The sequence below is a fragment of the Solanum stenotomum genome, chromosome 12, assembly GCF_019186545.1.
Source record: "Solanum stenotomum isolate F172 chromosome 12, ASM1918654v1, whole genome shotgun sequence".
Lineage (NCBI taxonomy): Eukaryota > Viridiplantae > Streptophyta > Magnoliopsida > Solanales > Solanaceae > Solanum > Solanum stenotomum.
Genome location: NC_064293.1, coordinates 11,291,037 through 11,312,030, shown reverse-complemented (window position 1 = coordinate 11,312,030; position 20,994 = coordinate 11,291,037). Strand labels below are relative to the sequence as shown.

At 30.9% G+C, this 20,994-nt stretch overlaps 1 protein-coding gene and 1 pseudogene across 1 annotated transcript; both read left to right on the top strand.

The window, feature by feature from the left end:
• Window positions 1-2,002: 2,002 nt before the first annotated feature.
• Window positions 2,003-7,734, top strand: LOC125847623 (protein RGF1 INDUCIBLE TRANSCRIPTION FACTOR 1-like). The gene is made up of 4 exons (XM_049527263.1): window positions 2,003-2,044; window positions 5,637-5,903; window positions 6,449-6,601; window positions 7,651-7,734. Exons 1-4 carry the CDS (start codon window positions 2,003-2,005, stop codon window positions 7,732-7,734), a joined length of 546 nt encoding a protein of 181 aa, XP_049383220.1.
• A 4,073-nt stretch (window positions 7,735-11,807) lies between these two features.
• Window positions 11,808-16,861, top strand: LOC125847622 (protein RGF1 INDUCIBLE TRANSCRIPTION FACTOR 1-like; annotated as a pseudogene).
• The last annotated feature ends 4,133 nt before the right edge of the window (window positions 16,862-20,994 follow it).

The window sequence follows — 20,994 nt, the reverse complement described above, 5'->3', positions numbered from 1 at the left end:
GAGAATACATACAAAGTTCAATGTAAATTTTGTATTAAAAAATATAAATATGAGATCAATGGTTAATAATGACCTCATATTGAAAGAGGTTGACAAGAACGCAGTTTTGGTGATACTCTAAAGTTTGAATTTTCTCTTCTTCTTCTTTTTCTTTTTTTTTTTTCAATTTTTTTCATACAAGTAATAAATCATGTCCTAAGTTTTATATAAAAAATTTGTTATCAATAAATAAAATTGAAAGCTATTAATCCTTTGAGGTTTTATTCATATGGTCCTCTTACAAAGTACAAAGTTCCATATTTTCAAATATTAATACAAAGTTACAATATAGTATGAAAAAGAATATTAGTTTGACCCATTAAACCTGACTAACCCCTTAAGAGGCAAGGGTTGGGCTAACTAGTATATTCTTCCAAAATCCCAACCCCTAAATCAGACTTAAAGATAACCCAATCTGGCTTAGAATCGAGATCGTTAAGACTGACCTTTAATGGACCATTTTGAACCCAACTAGCCCAGTAGTGTGGTTAAGCTAAAATTGTCAACTTTTTTTTTTTTTATTAATCATCCAAAACTTACTAATTCAGATTTGCCTAAGCTTATTAGTTATTAGAAATAATTAAAACGATCTTTCTCAAAATGCTCTTCATATTAGGAGTTTGATTAAAATAATTCCCGATAAGAACTGAGTTAACCCTTGCACTAATACCTACATGTAGCTCGAAGGGCACCAAGGATTATAGTTGAGTAGGAAAGGGTGCATAATCTTCCACCAAACAAGACATAAACAAGAAATATAGAGTAATGAAAAGTTCATTAAGACACTTACACCTACATTATCTCTAATGGTAGTTTGGTAAATCTGCTCATTTCAACTTTTTTTTTTTAATCTTCACAACACATTTTATGTTTCTTGACACTTTATATATTTTAGTATCAAAGGAAGATACTAGTCCCAAGCTGATAAAAAAAATGTTTTCTTATCCTTTTTGTCCTCTTAAACTTCAAGATTTTTCAATTTGGTTTCTAATCCTTTTCAGAAAAATATTTGAGATCTATATATTGGTATAAGTCAGCCAAAACACCTTTTAACGTGATATATATTTTTCAATTATGACCAAAATATGCATAAAAGTTTAAAGGCCTAACGTGATTAAGCATATTTCTATATTTTATACGTAATATTTTCTTGTTAATTTACATTACACAACTTTATTGACACATCAACAAGTTTCAACCTAAAAAAATATTAATAGATTCGATGAGCATTTATCACCTACTTAAATTATGAGATGCATCTCAAGACAATATTGTTGAATCATTAACAAGCTTGACAGGTATAGAGAGAATCAAATGAATTACCTCTTCCTTTTATTTTCTTTCCTTTTTAAGTAGAAATAAAAAATAACACACACAATTACTAATTTGCCTTGATTTCAAATTTACTAAATCTAATTACCTCATACATGGTAAGATCATAGATGTGTACAAACCCCTTACTTGGAGAAACTTTAAGTGAGAAAGTTTGACTTCAAATATAGGATTGATTGGGGAAAAACTTAAAATAGAGGACTAGAATATATAAGGGAAAAAACTCATAGAGTTACAAAATCTTTCTGTGTTCACATTATTTGGCAAGCAAAATGAAATGACAATAATGTCCATTACATACATATAATTCGACCTCATTAACTCTAGATTCTATCGATTTGAAAATCTGCCTTGGATCCATCGCCTCTCATCTTAAGGGTAAAACTGGAAGAAATGTTCCACATTTCCTCATCGAACATATCCCCATTTGTCCTTATGTTCTTCTAAACAAAATTTTATTTGACTAAAAAAATTGTCTTTATTACTTCAATTGTTGTCTTGCCCACTAAGTACACTTCAATGGAACAATACATTAGCAATAAAATCCTACTAGTAGTTTTATGTGTCTTCTTCAAATGCCATTTTCAGAAAATCGATACACTCTAAAGAGGAGAAAATTGGAAGAAAAAAAATGAATAGCTCTGATTCATCACCTTTTGAAACAAATGAGCAGGTACAAACGTGTATATGTGTAGCGTTACTAATTTTCAATTACTATTTTTTTGTTTAATTCATTCAAAATTGATTGTTTATTTCTATGTTTTTTGTGTGAGATTTAATTCTTACCATTTTGTTTATGCATTTGTATTTCAAAAAGGAAATAGAAAAATTATTTTTTCCTTTGATTGTTGATAAAATTTCATGAGGCTGACTATATGTTTGATAGCCTCTTAATTGATTTGTATAAAAGATAGCGAATCTTCAAGAAATTGAATTTGGATCTACTATGTGAAGCTGTGTTATGACTGAATTTGGATCTAAATTGTATATATTAAAAAGTTTTCCTGACTAATTTTATGAGACAATTACTTCTTACTGTTCTTTTAGATTTATTTCAATAGCACAACTTTTAATCAGTCAAGAATTTCTACTAATTAGAGGGTATAATTGAGTGAAGTAACAGTTAAATATTTCAATCATTAAATTTACTCTTGATTTTATATTTCAAAGTCTTTTCTGGATAACTCTTTCATGTTAGATATGTATACATGTCTTTACAAATTAATAAAAGATTTTTTTGGCGATTTTATAAGACATGTCTAGTAGTTTTTTTATTAATAAAACATTCTTAGTTAGGATACGTAGAAGCAAGGGACTAGACCTTACTTACATATCCTAATAAGGTAACAAACCTCCACTAATTATTAGCAAACATGAATAAAATAAGAGTTAGAGAGCACTAGATATACTATGATTACACATTTATTTATTGCACTTTATGATGATATGCTTAAGTAGTTCAAAATTATAAAAGACAAAAAGAAAATTGAGTCATCAACCCCAAATTTTCTTTTACGAATATATCGTAACAATTCCTGAAATGTTATTCACTAATTATGTCATCCCAATAATTTTGGCAAGAAAAAGAAATGACAATTTTTAGGCAAGTATTAATGTGTAAAAGGATATAATGTCTCATTTTCTTGTCATGCTATAAGGGAGGCGGGAATCGTCGTGTGCTTTAACGACTTGTTTGTATCGTAAAATTAAACGTGTAACAGTTTTGTAATTTTGACTATAATCTACTTTGGCGTCATGTACATATAATTTTCTCTAATAGAATCTAGAATATGTAAACCTTTCAACGGTTTTGTATTCTAGTTGTTCATTCTACTTTTCTTTTCACGTTAGAAAGGGAGCATTTTCACGATATAGAATGAAATGACCATTTTACCCTAAATCATTCCATAAAACCCTATTTTCTATGTCTTTGTTGAGTTCTTTCTTTCAACTTGGCATGGATTTGATCCGAGCTTCTCTCTTTATTCGGGCTATGTATTTTGAGCCCCTAGTTATACTTCAACAACACTCCTAACCATGTCAAGCCAACTTCCTATTTGCTACAAACCAACTTCCTAGTATGTTAGAGTCTTATCTCAAACCCTCTTTTCAACCTATAAATATATCATCATCTTCTTGACAAATCAATATAAAAAGATGAAGTAAAATAAAATTTTGATTCACATGTAAACTCTAGACTCTGTTATATGTATAGTAGGATGTAAGAGAAAATACTAGTTTTATGTCAGTTATGTGAGGGTACCTGACTCAAAATTCATGAATTTGTAGGCTTGATTTCTATTGAATGCACGTCAAGAGGACCTTTCAATAAGCCTATTGAAATATACTTTGTAAGAGATCCATTGTGGTCAAGGGTACTCCACTATCTTAATATTTTGAGTTTGGAAGAATTTACTTCGAATGAAGAAATTCAAAATATTAGTTCCTAATATTTCGATTGACGAATTTATTAGCCATTTGTAAATTACCCCTATTCCTATAAGGGAGGTGAGGCAATAAAAGACTTGATGAACCGTCCAAATTTTCTGATATCAAATTAAAGCTAATAAAAGGTTACTTAAGTCTTATAGTCATGATTCCTTTATTTAATACTTATGCTTGACTAAATAAAAAGAATCAAGCTCACACGTCGTAAAAAGTTTGTTTGAGTCTCATAATCATTTATTTATTCAGCCAATGTCACCTCTTTCAAGTTTTGTGAGGTGACTGAGCCTAGCTCTACACAACTTTCCTTCTATTATTGGTGTGCATCATCAAGGGTGTGATCATATGGATGAAATTCCGTAATTCTTAACTAATATCTCATTTGAACCTTGTAAATGGAGAAAGCTTGTTAAGGAAATTTTCCCCTCAAATACTAAAAAGCGGTTCATGGGGACCCCAAAAAAAGGGGATAGAGAGCGCAAAATGGGCTTTTCAAGCATAAAACAATCCCTACCTATACATTCCATGGCAACAAACAGAAGGCAGTTTTCTCGTTGTTCTTAACCCCAGGCACATTTCTGTTCCCAATAATCTCCATGAAAGGAATCTATGTGATCCAAATCTAAATTAGTGTGTTTTGAATATACCAAATGTCTCTCTAAAAAAATGAACTGTCACAAAAGCTCATAGTAGGTGATGTGGTTTCTCTCTGTGATGGACAGATAAAGGATGAGGTTTAAACAAATTCCATGAGTACTAGGATCGTTTGGTGTGCAAGATAAGATGAAATATCCCATGTTTAAGTTTGAGATTAGATCAATATGTATTTGTTGGCAATGTAGATCTAATTCCACACAGAATCTTGGATATTCCACCTTATCCTATCAAATTTGAAATTATTTTAGCCCACCTCCCATATGGAATAATTAGTTTAAGAATTATAATAAAAATTGTATTCTCGATATAATTTAGTAAACGACCTTTTAAGTCGCACAGACAACATATCAAGGAGAAAGTGGACGAAAAATATATATGATTTGGTTCATTTTTTTTGTTCCTTAATAATCATTGACATGGATATTGTCATCAACTCAGAATTTTATGAAAATGTTTCTCTTTTCTGTTACACTAAAAGTTTTTCATCATTCAATATTATCCTAAGAAAACCTTATAATACATATATAAAATGTAGGTAGATGTTCTTAGACCTTAGTCAACTAGAAAGAAGTGAAGTCTTAGTTTCTCCTAAAACTTAAACTCTAAACTAGCTAAGTCCCATCATTAACAAGAAGCAATGAAACTTAATCAATTGATTGGATTTGGTTCATTCCTAAACAAGCCTTAGTAGATTTTTAAACCTTTAAAGTTCATTAACCTTCATCAAACAATTGTTGGATGAGACACTTAATAGATAATTAGCTTGATAAATATGTTATTTTGTTCATTATTCTTTTGATATATGTATATTTGATGATAATATCGTTTCAAGTAAATTTACTGTTCAAACAATGAGAAAGACTGTTTCAAGAGATAATTAGCTTGATAAGAATTTTTGTATTTTCTTCATAATTCTTTTGATATATTTATATTTGATGACAATATCGTTTCAAGTAAATTTACTGTTCAAATAATGAGAAAGACTGTTTCTAAAGATAATTAGCTTGATATGTATTTTTTATTTTCTTAAACTATGTATATTTGATGATAATATTACTTCAGGTAAGATTATTATATTTTGAAAAGTGAGAAAATACTATTTGCAATTCAATCAGATCAATTGAAAATATCATAATCTATTATTGTAATGATTATATTTGCAGGGAGAATTGGAACCTAGCAGGAAGATGCCAACATGGCTAGGACCACTTTTGAAGAAGACATTCTTTGGGGCATGTTTGGTGCATGATGAACTTCAAAAGAATGAACGGAGCAAGTATTGTATCACATGTGATTCAGATTTATGCAGGTATTGCATCTCTACAAACAAACACAATGATCATGACCAGCTAAAGATTTATCGACATGTTTACAAAGACGTTGTTCCTCTCCAGCAGATGGAGAAGTATATTGACTGCAAATTAATTCAGGTAAATTTAATTGATATGAATTGATGCTCTGGACATTAATTTATTTGAACATTTGAGTGATAATTAAATATTAGCTAATGAGATGTTAATCATTTGTTTATACTTATTATTTTGGATGTTATTGTAAAATTTTTATTTATTGATATAAAATTTGAGATTTTTAATTCAAAGCTGTAAAATATTTGTGATAAAAAGTAGATAGTTTTTTATACACATATATAGAATTTGTACTTTTTATTATAATCTTCTGTTGTAAGTGACAATAAATTCATAAAATCACTATTAATTTTTTGGAGGCCTGTCTAAAAGCAAGTGTTTTACTAGCTCTTCTCTTGAGCCATCTCTGTTTGGACCCACTAATTAAGTCATATTGTGGGTAAAAATTTGCAAGTCAACCCATTTGTTTTTCTTCCGGTTGCACAATGATTGCTTATTTCACACATATATATATAGTCTTACAACAAAGATTTATTGTTTTTTTTTTTTTTTTACATAATTAGCATCTATATGTTAGTGATGAGATATATATAATTTGCAATGTGCAGCCATACAGATGCAACAAGAAATGGGTAATTGCCTTGAATCCTCTGCCACATTGTGGGTCTGGCTCTTTAATTGCTGGAGATCCTACTTGTCTCACTTGCAAAAGGAGATTGCATGACCCTGAACAGTTTCAATTCTGTTCCATTGCTTGCCAGGTACATATCTCTCCCTCCGTTTCAAATTAAGTGGTTGTTTGGCGATGATTTTTATTTTATTATTTAATATTTTTTAAAAAAATTGAATTCTGGAAATTATGGTTGATCGAAAACAGTCTCTTTACTTCCACGAGGTAGTGGTAAGGTTTGAGTACATTCTACTCTCTCTAGACCTCATTTGTTGGATATCACTAGGTATGTTGTTGTTGTTGTATAATCCTAAATAGAATGTGGAAATTGAAAAAACGTACTCCCTCTATCACAATTTATGTGATATTGTTTGATTTGACATGGATTTTAAGAAAGAGAGAAAGACTTCAAATTTATGGTCCAAAACAAATCATGGATGTTTGTGTTGCTTAAAAACTCTTATTAAAGGTAAAATGAGTATTTTAAAGCTAAATTGTTAGAAAATATAGATTTGTATCATTATTTTTGAAACTGACAAAAAATGAAAGTGTGTCATATAAATTGGAACAAATGAAGTACTAAATGTTATGAATCAACCCAAGTACGACATGGAATTTGACGTCATGAAATCATCTATTGGATCAAGAAGAAGTAATAAGATCGAAAGGCCTTCACAAATGTTGAATTGAGATTCATGCCGAAATAACAACCAGTCTAAAAGGAGTGAGAAGTTGGAAAAATAGGTTTGGCTTATTGTTGTGTGAAAGTCTAGTTCTCCTCATCTCCTTTCTGAAGTGTCTGTATTTTCTCATCTCCCTTCTTCCTTCAATCAATCTCTAGTCTTACTTTTGATATTTCTATATGTTTGTTTGGGGTTTTTACTGTTTTAGTTGTTACGTTTACTTTTGGGAATTGTAATTGAACTTTAGTTTTATTAATATAGTTGAGAAGTGGTTATTATTATATTGGATTTGAGTTCTTTACACCATATATAGGGGAAACCCCCTTGTTTTGAGACACATAAAAAAAGAAGAAGTAACGAGACACTTAAATTAAGATAGATAGAGTATTATTATATATTTACACTGTCAATACACAAATATTTTTGCGAATAACATATGTTATGATGGAATTTGTAGGTGGAAGCAAGATGGGGAAAGATTGCTGAGATGAAGCGGAAGCGCAAGAGGAAGGGAATTCCTCGCAGAGCTCCTTTAAAATAAACATGCCTTGCTTTAATTTGATCATTTTGAAGTACTTTGCTTGAAGAATTTTCAACTGTGTGGTTTTATGCTGCTACTAGAAAAACGTATGTGGTTTCAACTATTTTTAGTTTTAATTAAGACTTTTAGAACCTCATTTTCTTGCATGCATTGTCATTGTGGTTAAAAGTAAATGTGGACGCATGATCTCTTTTTAAAGCGTCTCTTATTTTTAATTAAGGTAGTGTTCTTACTCGGGCTAAGAAAAAATTAAGTCTTCATCAAAGTTTTCATTCTAACTAGGTAAATTGCCTGCTCTTCGCGCGGTGGTGAACTACGTTAATAAACTACTTCTGAACATTTGATAATATAAGTGTTTTCGAGTGGGTATATCTCTATGATAAATTGTCAAGAATATTTTATCCAAAGATGAAATGAAATATTTTTTTAATCTTAAAGCCAAAAAGATTTGATTCCAAGTGTTTATGCATTTTGTTATTAATTCTTCATTTTACTGTAGTTATTCATCACCAAAGACTTAAGAAGAGATATGTAATTGTTTCATTGTCTATATTTATATTTTCAAAAAGTGGTACAAATATTTTATTCATCAATTGCGAGTGTTTTTCTCCTATTAAAGGCCTCTACATATAGAATCTAAATATTATACATCTTATATAATTAGTTGTGTACTTGATAAGTTAATTAAAATTTAAAGACACATCTCTTGGAGTTCAATGAAATAACGTATGTCACTCAAATGATTTGGATTAAATGATGTCTTGACAAGTCCCTTATTCAAAAATCATTCAGAGTCGATGACACTACTTTGATAGCCAAAAGGCATGTTTTGTTGTTTATGGTTTTTTTTTTCCAACAAATTTACCACTAGACAGTGTCTAGCGGTCTTGTATTAAACATAAAAAATATCAATAGGGACAAGTACAGGCAAGGGAGCTAGGCCTTACCTTACTAATCCTAATGAAGTACCTAATTTCTGCTATCTAACAATCGTGAAGAAAATAAGAGCTAGAGAGAACTAAGTATTTTCTGATCATCACAGAGTTTGTAATACACTCTATGATGATATTACAAATGAGGATGCTTAAATAATGTAATACACTCCATGAGAACTAAGTATGTTGTTTATGGTTCGATCAATATGATTTTATTTTTTTTGTGACTTTTAATCTAATGTTTATAAGAAGATAATTATTTCTTTAATATTTGATTAATATAGATTCATCCTACTTTGAGGGGTAACTCATTGACTCCAGTCCAACATTTGAACCCAAACTTTTGATTAAGGTTGACTACAATTCTTACCATTCCACTACATTCCTTTATTTTTTGGATGTCACTAATCGATTGAATGACTCGATAAGATAGAAAGTTGAATAACTAAAACTCCAAGGTAGTGTGGAACCACCATAACTTCTAAACACTCAAAAGTCCCTTCTTGGACATCCCAAAGATCTTTTAGCCACTAAAAACTCTATAAAGATCAAAGTAATTTATTTTACGAGTTTAAGAATTCTAATTTACATATACATGACACCAATAGTCTAATGATTACATCAAACTCTTGATTAACATATCTTTACTTCAACATAACGATCAAAAACATAAACATAAACAACAAAGTTTATAACACATACCACAATCTGCAACAATAGAATGAAACAGAAAAGAAAAAATCGAGCCCCACTGAATGCACAATGTCTCCTTAAGGAAATTATTCCCCTCTAGTACTCAAGGTTTAAAGGAATAGATCCTCTTAGGATAGAATGATTCTATTCACCAAGGAAACATGAGATATGAAAAAGAGGAAAAGGAATTATATCAAAAAACAATCAATTGCAAATAATTATCCACCACACTAATTAATCATGAGTCAAGTAATTCTTCATTTGTTAGATGAGGCTTTACGACCTGAAATCTTCTTAATCAAATCTTAGTCAACCTAAATTTACATAAACATTTTCTACTTTCAATATCACTTACTCTCTTATATTTCTGTTAACAATAAATAAAGTTTTAATTAGTCATCCCAAAGTTGGCAAATAGCAAGAACAAGTTTAATTTTGAGAATGGATCTGATCAATTTTACAGCCTATTTGGCCAAATGGCTAAAATCTTCTTATTTTGAGAAATATTTTTATTAAAATAAGTTTTTAGAAAAATGATAATTTATGTTTAGCTAATTATTTGAAAAGTATTTTCCAGTGCTTTGATAAGCAAACTGTGTCCAACATCATCATGTGCTTAGCCCCTGAAAATGAATAAAAATGATGTGAGATTATTATATGATCGAATAGAAGATACATATAGAGTTAAATGTAAATTTAGTATTAAAAAATATAAATATGAGATCGATGGTTTATAAAGACACCCATATAGAGGTAGAGAAGACGATGGTTTTGGTGATATCTTAAAGTTTGATTTTTCTCTTCTTCTTCTTTTTTTCAATTTTTTTCATACAAGTAGTAAATCTAGTTCTAAGTTTTATATAAATTTTTTGTTATCAATAAAAAAAATTGAAAGCTCATTAACCCTTTGAGGTTTTATTCATAATTTATGTCCTCTTACAAAGTACAAAATTCAATAATTTCAAATATTAATACAAAGTTATAATATAATATGAAAAAGAATATTAATTTGACCCATTAAACCCGACTAACCCCATAAGAGGCAAGGGTTGGGTCAACTAGTATTTTCTCCCAAAACCCCAACCCCTAAACCAGACCTAAGGGTAACTCAGTCTGGCCTAGAATCGAGACCGTTAAGGTTGACCTTTAATGGACCAATTTGGACCCAACCAGCCCAATTGTTAGGTTGAGCTAAAATTGTTAACTTCTTTTTTTTTTATTAATCATCCAAAGCCTACTAATTCAGATTCGCCTAAGCTTATTAGGAATGATTAAAGCAATCTCTCTCAACAAGCTCATCATAATAAGAGTTTGACTAAAAAAACTCTATATAAGAACTGAGTTAACCCTTGGACTAATGATACCATGTAGCTCGAAGGGCACCAATGATTACAATTGAGTAGGAAAGGGTGCATAACCTTCCACCAAACGAGACATAAACAAGAAATATAGAGTAATGAAAAGTTCATTTATATATTGGGATAAGTCAGCCAAAGCACCTTTAACGTGATACATATATTTCAATTATGACCAAAATATGCATAAACTTTTCAAAGGCCTTACATGATTAAGCGTATTTCTATTTTTTATAGGTAATATTTTCTTGTTAATTTACATTATACGACTTTGTTGACACATCAACAAGTTTCAACCTAAAAAAATATTAATGAATCCGATGACCATTTATTACATACTTAAATTATGAGATGTATCTCAAGACAATATTGTTGAATCATCAACAAACTTGACATGTAAAGAGAGAATAAAATGAATTACCTCTTCCTTTTATTTTTTTTCCTTTTAAAGTAAAATCAAAATTGACACACACAATTAATAATTTCCCTTGATTTCAAATTAACTAAATCTGATTACCTCATACTTGGTAAAATCATAAATGTGTACAAACCCCTTACTTGGAGAAACTTGGACTTCACATATAGGATTGTTTGGGAAAAAAATTAAAATGGAGGACTAGAATAGATAAGGGAAAAAATTCATAGAGTTACAAAATATTTCTATGTTCACACTAGTTGGCAAGCAAAATGAAATGACAATATTGCCATTACATACATATAATTCGACCTCAAAAACTCTAGGTCCTATCGATTTGAAAATATGCCTTGGATCCATCGCCTCTCAACTTAAGGGTAAAACTGGAAGAAATGTTCCACATTTCCTCATCGAACATATCTCCATTGTCTCTTGAAATATAACGGACAGTTAAAAAACTGGGGGCCCATTTGACCTTAGGTTCTTCTAAACAAAATTTTATTTGACTAAAAAAATTGTCTTTATTACTTCAATTGTTGTCTTGCCAACCAAGTACACTTCAAGGAAAAAATATATTAGCTATAAAATCCTACTAGTAGTTTTATCTGTCTTCTTCAAATACCATTTTCAGAAAATTGATACACTCTAGAGAGGAGAAAAATGGAAGAAGACAAAATGAATAGCTCTGATTCATCACCTTTAGAAACAAATGAGCAGGTACGTATATATGTGTAGCGTTACTAATTTTCAATTTTTTTTTTTTTTTGTTAGTTTTAATAATCTAGAGTTAGGTATCTTATAATTGGATTTTAATTCATTCTAAATTGATTGTTTATTGCTATATTTTTGTGTGAGATATAATTCTTACCATTTTGTTTATGCATTTGTATTTCAAAAAGGAAATAGAAAATTATATTTTTCCTTTGATTGTTGATAAAATTTCATGAGGCTAACTATATGTTTGGTAGCATCTTAATTGATTTGTATAAAAGATAGCGAATTTTCAAGAAATTGAATTTGGATCTACTATGTGAAGTTGTGTTATGACTGAATTTAGATCTAAATTGTATATATTAGCAAGTTTTCCTGACTAATTTTATGAGATAATTTTACTTCTTACTGTTATTTTAGATTTATTTCAATATCACAACTTTTAATCAGTCAAGAATTTCTACTAATTAGAGGGTATAATTAAGTGATGTAACAGTTTATAAATATTTCAATTATTAAATTTACTCTTGATTTTATATTTCAAAGTCTTTTCTTGATAATCTTTCATGTTAGATATGTATACATGTCTTTACAAAATAAAAGATTTTTTTTGACGATTTTATACCACATGTCTAGTAGTTGTTTATTAATAAAATTAAAGACCTTACTTACATATCCTAATAAGGTAACACACCTCATCTAATTATTTGCAAATATGAATAAAATAAGAGTTAGAGAGAACTAGGTGTACTATGATTACACATTTGTTTATTGCATTTTATGATGATATGTTTAAGTAGTTCAAAATTATAAAAGACAAAAAGAAAATTGAGTCATCAACCTCAAATTTTTAGGCAAGTATTAATGTGTAGAAGGATATAATGTCTCATTTTCTTGTCATGTTATAAGGGAGGCGGGAGTCGTCGTGTGCTTTAACGACTTGTTTGTATCGTAAAATTAAACGTGTACCGATTTTGTAATTTTAACTATAATCTACTTTGACGTCATGCACATATTGTTTTCTCTTATAGTATCTAGAATATGTAAAACTTTCAACGGTTTTGTATTCTAGTTGTTCATTCTACTTCTTTTCACGTTAGAAAGGGGGAATTTTCACGACTTAGAATGAAATGACCATTTTACCCTAAATCATCCCATAAAACCCTATTTTCTATGTCTTTGTTGAGTTCTTTCTTTCAACTTGGTTCATGGACTTGATCCGAGCTTCTCTCTCTTAATTCAGGCTATGTATTTGGAGCCACTAGTTATACTTCAACAACACTCCTAACCATGTCAAGCCAACTTCCTATTTGCTACAAACCAACTTCCTAGTATGTTAGACTTATATTTTTGCTTCAAACCCTCTTTTCAACCTATAAATATATCATCATTTTCTTGACAAATCAATATAAAAAGATGAAGTAAAATAAAATTTTGATTCACATGTAAACTCTAGAGGATGTAAGAGAAAATACTAGTTCTATGTCAGTTATGTGAGGGTACCTGACTCATAATTGATGAATTCGTAGGCTTGATTTCTTTTGAATGCATGTCAATAGGAGCCTTCAATAAGCCTATTGAAGTATACTTTGTACGAGATCTATTGTGGTCAAGGGTACTCCTCTATCTTAATATTTTGAGTTTGGAAGAATTTACTTCAAATGAAGAAATTCAAAATATTATTACCTAATATTTCGATTGGCGAATTTATTAGCCCTATTTGTAAATTACCCCTATTCCTATTAGGGAGGTGAGGTAAAAAAAATACTTGATGAACCCTCCACATTCTCTGATATCAAATTAAAGTTGATAAAAGTTAACTCAAGTCTCATAATCATTCCTTTATTGAATACTTCCATATGCTTGACTAAATAAAAAGAATCAAGCTTACACGTCGTAATAGAATCATTCATTTATTATTGGTGTGCATCATCAAGGGTGTGATAAGATGGATGAAATTCCTCGATTCTTAATAATATTTCATTTGAACCTTCTAAATGGCGAAAGCTTGTTAAGGAACATTTTCCCCTCAATGAAATCTATTTGATCCAAATCTAAATTAGTGTGTTCCGAATGTACCAGATGTATCTCTAAAAAGAAGTACTGTCACAAAAGCTCACAGTAGGTGATGTGGTTTCTCTCTGTGATGGAAAGATAAGGGATGAGGTTTATACAAATGCCATGAGTACTAGGATCGTTTGGTGTGCAAGATAAGATGAAATATCTCACACTTACGTTTGAGATTAGATTAATGTATTTTGTTGACGATGTAGAGAAGTGAAGTCTTAGTTTCAAGATTAGATTAATATGCAAGATAAGATGAAACCTCGCGGAAAGGTCAATAAAATCTTAACATACATTTCTAATTATACATAAAGAAGTGAAGTCTTAGTTTCTCTTAAAATTTACACTCTAAACAAGCCTTAATAGAATTTTAAACCTTTATAGATCATTAGCTTGGTAAGTATTTTATTTTCTTCATAATTCTTTTGATATATGTATATTTGATGACAATATCGTTTCAAGTAAATTTATTGTTCAAATAATGAGAAAGACTGTTTCAAGAGATAATTAGCTTGATAAGTATTTTTTATTTTCTTGTACTATGTATATTTGATGATAATATTACTTCAGGTAAGATTACTATATTTTGGAAAGTGAGTAAAACTTTTGCAATTCAATCAGATCAATTGAAAATATCATAGTCTATTTTATTATAATGATTATATTTGCAGGGAGAATTGGAACCTAGCAGGAATATGCCAACATGGCTAGGACTACTTTAGAAAAAGACATTCTTTGGGTCATGTTTGGTGCATGATGAACTTCAAAAGAATGAACTGAGCAAGTATTGTATCACATGCGATTCAGATTTATGCATGTATTGCATCTCATCAAACAAACACAATGATCATGACCAGCTAAAGATTTATCGACATGTTTACAAAGACGTTGTTCTTCTCGAGCAGATGGAGAAGTATATTGACTGTAAATTAATTCAGGTAAATTTAAATTGATATAGATAGTTACAACTAGAAATGAAAATAGATTATATTGATTATGAATTGATGCTCTGGACATTAATTTATTTGAACATTTGAGTGAGAATTAAATATTAGTTAATGAGATGTTAATTATTTGTTCATACTATATTATTTTGGATGTTATTGTAAAAATATTATTTATTAATATAAAATTTGAGATTTTTAATTCAAAATTAGAAAATATTTATGATAAAAAGTAGATAGTTTTTATATATATACATATATAAAATTTGTACTTTTTATTATAATCTTCTGTTTTAAGTGATAATAAATTCATATAGTCACTATTATTTTTTTTGGGCCTTTGTCTAAAAGTAAGTGTTTTACTAGCTGTATCCTTGAGCCATCTCTGTTTGGACCCACTAGTTAAGTCATATTGTGGGTAAAAATTTGCAAGTCTACCCATTTGTTTGAAGTTGAGCTTGAACAAAATGACTAAAGTTTAATCATTTTCTATTAGAACTAAAGATACATATGGCTGCTTTTTTTGTGTTTGCCTGAAATTTTTGTACGTATCGATGAAGTTCAGCTATTTTTGTTTGAAAATCATGCAAAAATATTTGAAGTTAAGCTTGACAAAGTCTAACTTCAAAGTTGTTTTCACACATGCATATATAGTCTTACAACAAAGATTTATTGTTGTTTTTTTTACATAATTAGCATTTATATGTTTGTGATGAGATATATATAATTTGCTATGTGCAGCCATACAGATGCAACAAGAAATGGGTAATTGCTTTGAATCATCTGCCACATTGTGGGTCTGGCTCTTTAATTGCTGGAGATCCTACTTGTCTCACTTGCAAAAGGAGATTGCATGACCCTGAACAGTTTCAATTCTGTTCCATTGCTTGCCAGGTACATATCACTTAGCTTCCTCCATTTCAAATTAAGTAGTTGTTTGGCGATGATTTTTATTTTATTTTTTAATATTTTTTTGAAATTGAATTCTGGAAATTATGCTTGATCGAAAACAGTCTCTTTACTTCCACGAGGTAGTGGTAAGGTTTTAGTACATTCTACCCTCTCCAGACCTCATTTGTTAGATATCACTAGGTATGTTGTTGTTGTATAATCCTAAATAGAATGTGGAAATTGAAAAAACGTACTCCCTCCATCACAATTTATGTGATATTGTTTGACTTGACATGGATTTTAAGAAAGAAAGAAAGACTTGAAATTTATGGTCCAAAACAAATCATGGATGTTTGTGTTGCTTAAAAACTCTCATTAAAGGTAAAATGAGTATTTTAAAGCTAAATTGTTAGAAAATATAGAATTGTATCATTATTTTTTAAACTAACAAAAAACGAAAGTGTGTCATATAAATTGGAACAAATGAAGTACTAAATGTTATGAATCAACCCAAGTACGACATGGAATTTGACGTCACGAAGTCATTTATTGGGTCAAGAAATAAGATTGAAAGACCTTCACAAATGTTGAATTGAGATCCATGTAGCGACCAGTCTAAAAGGAAGAGAAGTTGGAAATATAGGTTAGGCTTATTGTTGTGTGAAAGTTTAGTTCTCCTCATCTCCCTTCTGAAGTGTTTGTATTTTCTCATCTCCCTTCTTTCTCCAATCAATATCTAGTCTTACATTTGATATTTCTATGTGTTTGTTTGGGGGTTTTACTGTTTTAGTTGTTACGTTTACTTTTGGGAATTGTAATTGAACTTTAGTTTTATTAATATAGTTGAGAGGTGGTTATTGTTATATTGGATTTGAGTCTTTACACCAAATATAGGGGAAACCCCCTCGTTTTGAGACACATAAAAAAAAGTAACGAGACACTTAAATTGAGACAGATAGAGTATTATTATATATTTACACTGTCAATACACATAAATATTTTTGCGAATAACGTATGTTATGATGGAATTTGTAGGTGGAAGACAAATGAGGAAAGATTGCTGAGATGAAGCGGAAGCGCAAGAGGAAGGGAAGTCCTCGCAGAGCTCCTTTAAAATAAACATGCTTTGTTTTAATTTGATCATTTTGAAGTACTTTGCTTGAAGAATTTTCAACTGTGTGATTTTATGTTGCTACTTGAAAAACGTATGTGCTTTCAACTATTTTTAGTTTTAATTAAGACTTTTGGAACCTAATTTTCTTGCATGCATTGTTATTGTAGTTAAAAGTATATGTGGTTGACCCGATATGTAAAATAAAGGGAAGCCTAAAGTAAATATTCGATTAGCTATTACCAACATGGAAACCACTAAATTTCGTGCGAACAAAAATAGGAAATTATATATTAGCAACAAGGAACCAAAATTATAGATACTATATATGTTAGACCTTAACCATTGTTCCACAATAGTTGTGGTTTTTAAGAATTGAAGAAGCGCATTGTATCAAACAATAACCCTATCATGGGCTATACCTAGGTGTTATTGGCACATTCACCTGCCATGATATCCATGTTCCTCGTGCTTATTTCTGACTATATCTATAGGCACGACATGCCCCTTAAAATACTTCTCAAGAATATAAATAATGTTGAGTGCATTTAGTTTGACGATGAAGACACCAAGCACTTAAACTAAAATTATTATTCTTAGGAAGTTGTTTAATGAAGCAGATAAGGTTAATGTCCCTAATATGCAATGTCTTGTTGTTTTATATTTGAGAAAAGAAACATTGTTGAGAAAATGGTATAGAGAAATCTTATTAATTATTTAGAACACGATTATAATCTTCATCTGAGCTTTTCCTTCCTTTGATGTTGTTGCATTCCTTGTACGTTTTGCAAAAGGGTCAAACAAGCCTTTCAACGTAGATCTTTGACTCAACAAGGTAATCATTCTTTGAGTCATTATTTGGATTGTAAATCATGAAAAATGATCTGTTCTTAAATAAAAATTCACCTTCATTTGACATGCAAAAGGGCGTACCAAATTAATGATACCCCGCGTATCTTATGATAAACATATTTGTCCAAGATTCTTTAACCCCATATACCTTCATAACCCACACATCTATCAGAGTCAAGGTAGTTGACAAATCATAGAAAAATCATTTCCTAACTTTTCGAGGTACGACGGGAAATAATACATTTATTCTCCACAGCAAAGGTTCTCCATTTTTGTCGTGACCCAAAAATGGACGTGATGACACTTGTTTATTCTCACCTAGCCAAGTCAGCCTCAACCCAACGAAAAAGAAAAGAAATGTAGAATTACAATAAAAACAAGAACAAGATAAAGCAGAAACCTTGTTCTTCTATTAAAATACCCAAAATCTGATTGTCACGTGCACAAGGCACTAAATACATAAGTCGAAATTAAAAAATAAATACAAGTCTCAATCTTTATTTCTCAAATAGATTAAAGTGTAAGAAAATGAAAAAGAGGGCCCGCCGAATTATAAGAAGTTACCTCTTCAAATCCTTGACAAGCCTCAAAATCGAAGAAAGAGAGAAAAGTCACGTGGATCTAGACTCGCAACCTACACAAGTGTATAAGCAATGGGTGATTACCAACAACAAGGTACCAACAAGCAGCCTACTAAACAAAGTAACTAACTAGAAATCGAATAGCCCTTACACTCTAACCGAACCTCCTCAAACTACAACATGCACAAAGATCAACCCAACCTAGAAATTCTACAATACACAACTCACGAGCCCAACAGTCTCATTCCAATAACCACAATTCAATAATTAAGGGAATCAAATAAGCCAACCTCAAAGTCAAGTAGTTCAGTCATATGTAACAAGTACATCAATCTCAAATATCAAACAAGTCACGCATATGCATTAAATACCTCAAGTCACAATAATCAATCTCTTGTTGAGACCATTTCACATTGGCTTTATAACCATTGTCGGAAATGAACTCGACATATTAACACTCTCCGGAAACTACCTCGGCCAAATCACACTTGACGGCAATGACCTCACCATAATAATCATCATTTGGCTCATCACGGTGTTCAACAATCAATGCACACAAGAAGTATCACACCACATAGAAGAGACAACGAATTACACAATTCAAGTCCATATTCATGCTTTCAAGCATTTTATCAATCAATAAGGGTTACATTAAGGCAATTTACATCATCATGTTCAACACATAGCCTTTTTCGTTTCAACCCCTTTTTATTTATTTAGATGTATCAAGTGGAAAAATTAAACCCTTCACCCCATCCCCATTACTTCAAACACACAATTAACGAAGGAAACATACGAATTCAACTAGAATACAAGGTTTAGGAAGCCACCTGCCTTAAAACGATCAACAATCACTTCAAGAGTTGAGTCTTCCCCTTTCGAACCACTTCTAAAGTCACACAATCTAAAATAATCAACTATTCACAATCATCTACCGTAAATCACAGTACCCACGCTAATTCTCTTGAAAAGTGGGTCAATCAACACAAACTCCAATTTGATAAAGAAGGTTTGAATCTTGAAAATAATACTTGAAAACATTACTCAAGGGTTTAGAAACTCATTAGAGAAAACCGTTTCGAAAACGGATAAAATCACTTCAAAATCACCATTGTAGTTAAGAACTTGAGTTCATGAAAAACATCCACAATCACCAATCAAAATCTCATATTATGGTGTTAAAACTCTTAATTAACTAATCAATAAAAAATGAAGGTTTAGGATCAAGAAGGCTTACCCAAATGATCTAGCACTGAAAATCCCTTCAAAAATCGCCGCCAAGGTCTCCCCAAGCTCAAAAATTGTGAAATGGGGGTTAAACCCTGAAATCGCAGGCCAAAACCCTCTCTGATGTTACAAAAGTGACCAGGGGTCCGCTTAAGCAAACCTTACTAAAACGTGGGCATCGCAAAAGCGACACCCCCTTCTCAAAAGCGAAGGTCGCCTAAGCGTTAGGTCCTTCGCTTAAGCGATGGTTGCTCAAGTAAAGGTCAACATGGGTTGGGCCTTTGCAAAAGCGAGCCAACTTCCACAAAAGCGGAGGTGCACCAGAACTCAGACATCAGCAAATCACCCCAACTCTTAAAACATCAAATCGACCCTTGAGATTCAACCCCTTGAGCACAAACTACATATGCAAATCAATTATACTCAACATTCCGGACTCAATGGAACTGTCAAAACACGAATATGAGGTCTTCCTGATACGACATCCGTGAAAACCACAATAAACTAACTCATAGCCTAAAAAGGCTAAAACAAGTTCGGTACCCCTAAAAAATTAACTAAGACTTCACCTAGACCTAAAATCATCCCCCAAATCTAACAGAACTCTCGAAATTTCAATCTGAGCATCTGAACTCAAATGTTGACCAAAGTCAATCCTAAGGCAAAATTTTTATAATTTCACAACTTAGGACGTTAAATCCTCAAAAATACTCGAAATAGGAAACCAACAACTCTCACGAATCAAATTTCACATTTCGGGACTAATGGAATCGACAGAAATCCATTCCGACACTCGAAAATCAAAAAGACCCCTAAAACCACTTTCATAACAACTTAGACTTTAAAAATCACAAACTTACCAAATTCACAACTTTCAACTCAAAAAGCTCAACACCAACCTTTCAAACTCAATCTTAATAGACTTGGGGCTGATATCAGGAGGGGTAAAATGGTAATTTCTACAGAATAACCAAAAATGACCAACCGGATCATTACAATTTTTTCCATCTCCCATCACATAAGTCAACAACAAGGATAAACCAATCATTATAATAACCAAAAATCTTATTTTTAATAGCCCAATGAAGATTCCTATTCACAAGCATACCAAATTTATAGATTTGAATCACATTGGTAAATCATACAAACGTTTTCATGAATTATTATTCAAACTATATATTTTGACCACATTGTAGTGTAAATTGTCATCACCCACATTTTTGTAGATTACGATTACCTTATAATCATTGTGAAGCTCATTGTATCCAAAACCATACATGTAAAAGGAACCAGTTTCAGAACTAGATAATTTGTTGAGCTGCTTAATTGGCAAATTCTAGAGAAATACGTCTTTTTCCTCAATGGCAACACAAATCAACCCATTGACGGAACCCACCAACTTAATAGATTCATATGATATTTTTGCAGGATAATCCAAGTCAATTATCCTCGTAACATGGTCATAAAATAAAGAACTAACA

Excerpts from the sequence above, each read along its gene's own strand:
- LOC125847623 (XM_049527263.1), top strand. The coding sequence starts at position 2,003 with ATGAATAGCTCTGATTCATCACCTTTTGAAACAAATGAGCAG. Across the intron at positions 2,045-5,636 it reads CTTTTGAAACAAATGAGCAG|GGAGAATTGGAACCTAGCAG; the intron begins GTACAAACGTGT and ends TTATATTTGCAG. Across the intron at positions 5,904-6,448 it reads TTGACTGCAAATTAATTCAG|CCATACAGATGCAACAAGAA; the intron begins GTAAATTTAATT and ends TGCAATGTGCAG.